This window comes from Cebus imitator, unplaced genomic scaffold (assembly GCF_001604975.1).
Source record: "Cebus imitator isolate Cc_AM_T3 unplaced genomic scaffold, Cebus_imitator-1.0 Scaffold166, whole genome shotgun sequence".
Lineage (NCBI taxonomy): Eukaryota > Metazoa > Chordata > Mammalia > Primates > Cebidae > Cebus > Cebus imitator.
Genome location: NW_016107481.1, coordinates 3,082,356 through 3,087,240, shown reverse-complemented (window position 1 = coordinate 3,087,240; position 4,885 = coordinate 3,082,356). Strand labels below are relative to the sequence as shown.

General features: G+C 37.1%; 1 protein-coding gene across 3 annotated transcripts in view; it reads left to right on the top strand.

Annotated features, from left to right (window-relative positions):
• Window positions 1-4,885, top strand: part of DIPK1A (divergent protein kinase domain 1A) — a 124,257-nt gene that overhangs the window by 87,023 nt on the left and 32,349 nt on the right. For 2 of the 3 annotated variants that reach the window (XM_017544171.2, XM_017544172.2), the window contains exon 2: window positions 3,798-3,932. In XM_017544171.2, the coding sequence (XP_017399660.1) occupies window positions 3,798-3,932 (135 nt within the window). Of the gene's footprint in view, window positions 1-3,090; window positions 3,269-3,797; window positions 3,933-4,885 lie in introns of those variants that run through there. The other variant, XM_037744149.1, reaches the window with a different exon arrangement.

The window sequence follows — 4,885 nt, the reverse complement described above, 5'->3', positions numbered from 1 at the left end:
CTGATTTTTTGTATTTTTAGTAGAGACGGGGTTTCACCATGTTGACCAGGATGGTCTCGATCTCTTGACCTCATGATCCACCCGCCTTGGCCTCCCAAAATGCTGGGATTACAGGCGTGAGCCACCGCGCCCGGCTGAAATCAATATTTTAAAAGAAGAAAAAATACTATTTTTAGAGTAGAATTGGCATTTTGTGTCATCATGGGCTTACAATAAAAGATTGGCAATCATTTACTCCAATGGTAAAGAACTGCTTGTTATTTCCAGACAGATATTATCATATTTTTATAGTAATAGTTTTGGCATTAAAGGCTAATTTAAGATAAAGTGCTAGTGTTGTACAAATTCGGCTCTTTCAATCCCACAATTTTTGTTTTCATTTCATTGTGTAGCTGTGATACAGAGTTTCTCAAACACATTTTGGGCCTGATGATGCTTTGCTGTGGGGGGCTACACTGCACACTGTAGGATGTTCAGCAGCATCTCTAGCTGCTACCCCACAAGATTTCCATAGCAGCCTCCAACTGGGAAACCAAACATGTCTCCAGACCTTGCCAAGTGTCCCCTATGGAGCAAAACGAAGTCCATTTGAGAATCACTGCTATAGTGTATTTACCAAAATTCTTATCATGCTTTTCAGGAACAAAATAAGGACTAAAGCAACATACCATTACTAGCAAGGCACACGATCTGCAGAATAAAAAAACTGCTGGGCAGTCACTGTGAATAGTTCAGCATAAATAAAAAGGTCAGATTACGTTTCTTAATCAAAGGCTACATTATTTAGGTAATTGGTACAGAACAGACCTCTAGAAACATTTTTGTTAGTGGCACACAGGAAAATTAAATTGGTTAATAGCTACAGATGTAATGTATGGCTATTTCTTTCTTCAATCATTATTTTTAAGTGTGAGGCTGCAGGATCTGCGGATATTAAAGGACACATGAAGCTCCTTTTACTATTTGGTGTTACCCCCAAAGCACAGCAATTCTCCATGGCATGCTGGTATAAAAATATGTCTCACCCCCTTTGTCATTATGTCTGCAACAGGTGATGCCCAGTGCCCTGCTGGGAACATCATCAATCTCACTTCCTCTCCAAAATGTTTGGCATTCTTTATCATGACAAGCAGTCATCGGGCAATCCAGTTCATAGGGTGTTTCTCTGTTTAAACATATGCCAGAGGAAGTAGAAAAATGTAGCTGTTTGATAGCTAGAGAAAAGAAAAATATTTAAATGTTACCACAGAACCATTATCACACCTAAAAAAGACTAAAACAATCCTTTACTACCATCAAGTATCCTGTCATCCTTAAAATTTTCAGTTGTCTCAAATGTCATTTTTTACAGGTTTTCATTTGAATCAGGACTAAGAAAAGATACATGTGTTGTAATTGTCTGATATATTTCTTTTTTTGAAACAGTGTCTCTCTCTGTCACCCAGGCTGGGGTGTAGTGGTGTGATCTTGGCTCACTCTCTGCCTCCTGGGCTGAAGTGGTCCTCTCACCCTAGCCTCCCACATAGCTGAGACTACAGGCATGAGCCACCATGCTTAGCTAATTTTGATTGTTATTTTCTGAGATGGAGTGTTGCTCTGTTGCCCAAGCTGGAATGCAGTGGCACAATTTCAGCTCACTGCAACCTTGGCCTCTCAGGTTCAAGCGATTCTCCTGCCTCAGCCTCCTGAGTAGATGGTATTACAGGTGAGTGCCACCATGCTCGGCTAATTTTTGTATTTTTAGTAGAGACAGGGTTTTACCATGTTGACCAGGCTGGCCTCAAACTCCTGACCTCAAGTGATTCACTTGCCTCAGCCTCCCAAAGTCCTGGGACTACAGGCGTGAGCCACTCCTCCTGGTTGGCCTTGGCTAATTTTTAATTTTTTTCATAGAAATAATGTCTCACTATACTGTCCAGGCTGGTCTCAAATTCCTGTACTCAAGTGATTCTCCTATCTCAGACTTCAAAAATGCTGGGATTACAGGTGTGACCCACCGCGTCCAGCCTAATACATTTCTTAAATGTTTTTTCATCTTTAAGTTTCCCCTTCCTTTTTTTTCTGCCTTTTAATTTATTTGTTGAAGAAACTGGGTTGTTTGTATTGCAGTGTTTCCCACAACCTGGAGTTTGCTGATTATATCCTTATAGTGTCACTTAAGTGTCACTTGTGTTCCTCTCTCTCATGTATTTCCTGTAAACTGGTAGCTGGAGCTAAAAGGCTTGATCAGATTCAGATTCAGTTTTCTTTTTGGCAAGTTGGAAAAGAAGGTGATAGCTCTGACAGCGTTGTTGGCCTCTCGCTCAGTGACTTGCAAATTTATTTAGCCAAAATTTGCTGAATACTTACTCTGTGCCCAGCAATGTGCTTATGTTTTATAGGCATTATGTCATTTAATCTTATTTAGGTTCACAGTATTAGTACATGTCAATTTCTATCTGATGAGTCATCTTAAATAGCTTTCAAACAAACCCCTTGGTATATACCCTATTGTCATTTATGTGATTTAATTTGCAGTTTTATCTGAATTTTCTTTTTACATAGAGCAATACAAAAGTATCTTGCTTTAAAAGTACTTTTTATTTTAATAATAAAGCTCAAAGACCTACTGTTTTACTGAGAATTCATTATACTCAAGCCTTTCATATAGGTATTCACCATCTGTTAACCTCACAAAGATATCTAAACCACAAATAGGGCCAACAGAATTCAGTATTTCCTGAGTCTCTTTTTCCTTTGCTCTCATTGTCTTCTGCAGGTGCACTTATGTCTCTCTCATCTCTTTCTGCTTTCTTTGCATGCTCACAATGCTCACAGTATCCTACTGTTCCCAGTGTGAGAAACTGGCTCGTGATCGTAAAAGCAAAACTAGCTTTTCATTGTTTGTTTACATATCTTTAATTTATTCTGCTCAATTCTCTTCATAGTCCTCAGTTCTGCTGCTTATAAAACCAGACCATGGGTGCTACAGACTCAAAAAATGTCAAATAGTGTTGACCAAGTGCCACTTTTGAAGATGAAACTGTTTGATATGTAGTTGATGGAGAAAAGGCATCAACCAGCCTGAGGGCACTGGAAACAAAACAATGCAAAGAGGATCCTATTGTGTGGCTTTATAAGTTGACGTGCAAAGAGTAATTTGTTCTTAATAAACCTTAACCCTTCTCCAGTCATTTCTCCTTTAACAGTTGTTAGATTCTCCTCAGTTTCCAGAATATCTATTAGGTGAAGCATTTGGTTCGTTGAACAAAAGGAACATAAAGCTCTGGTGAATACAACAGGGAAATAGAAGTGACCATAGAGCTTAATTTCTTGTTCTGGTTGTCAATATGAGATGTTAGACAAATAGCCAGATTCTCTGTTCTTATTTATTTAAAACAAAATTATTTTTATCATGATTTTTCTGAAGACCTTTGAGATTCTTATGTGAAACAGTCTTTTGTAAGCTCCTAATAAATAGAAATTGTACTTCTTTTTACCTGATCTCACAAGGTGCCCATGGTAGTGTGGTGTACGTGGTTGTGCCCAAAAAGTACCTTTTGATAATGGTGGTATTTGAAAGGTTATACATCTTAAAGGATATTTTGTTCCCTTTTTCCTTGGCAGGACCTGGAGCTTCCTTTTCTAAGACCACTGCTGTTTGGACTCAGTGAAAGTGCACTTTGTTCTAGAATTGCCATATGAAAGCCTAGAATATATATTGAGTTATTCCAAGAAGGGTGAGAAGTTGTGTTCTAGGACAGTGAATACTGATTTGGTGCTGAATGAATGATTGTTATGTTCTCTTTTACTCACAGGCTCGCTTCTCATACGTGCGGATGAAATATCTTTTCTTTTCCTGGTTAGCGGTTTTTGTTGGAAGCTGGATTATATATGTGCAGTATTCTACCTATACAGAATTATGCAGAGGAAAGGACTGTAAGAAAATAATAGTAAGTATGTTTAATTTTGCTAGTTACTAAAAAGCCTCTTCATAACATACTATATTTACAACTTATATACTTACTAATGATGTTTTTAAAAATAAGAACTAATTTGACATTAGAATTGTGCTAATCTTAGCTTTTTGATATGACCTGTGAGTAAAGTTTTCTCCACTTTGAAAATTCCAGCGTTCAGAAATTTAAATATGTAGCACATAGTAAATTAGTGTGGGGCCATCCTCAATACAAAGAGGGATTTTTATTTTATATATATATATATATATAATTTCTTGTTTGTTTAAATATATGTAAATTTATATATTTCAATATTTAAATATATTTCAGATTTAGTTTATTTTAATCAGATGAGTTTTTTAATGTTTAGACTATAAAAGTTTATTTACAGGCAGTCTTTCTAGAATATATCTTTTGAATAAATGAAGTTACTCTTGAATACCGAAATTTGTCCAAAAAGAATATATTTATTATCCTGTTTCTATCCTAGTGATTGGAAATATGTCAGAAAAAATGACTCTATTGGTGTAAGAATTTTTTCTTTTTTTAGATGGAGTTTTGCTCTTGTTGCCCAGGCTGGAGTGCAATGGCATGAGCTTGGCTCACTGCAACCTCCACCTACCGAGTTCAAGTGATTCTCCTACCTCAGCCTCCCGAGTAGCTGGGATTACAGGCGTGCACCACCATGCCTGGCTAATTTTATATTTTTAATAGAGATGGGGTTTCTTCATGTTAGTCAGACTGGTCTCAAATTCATGACCTCAGGTGACCCACCTGCGTCATCCTCTCAAAGTGCTGGGATTATAGGCATGAGCCAGCGTGTCCTGCCAAGTCTAGGACTTCTAGTAGTGATTATTGATTCTAAAGACTTATATTTTTAAAATTTGAGAATTTCAAGTAAATTTAACTCCTTATTTTTTTACCAGTACTTTTTTTTTTTTTTTTTT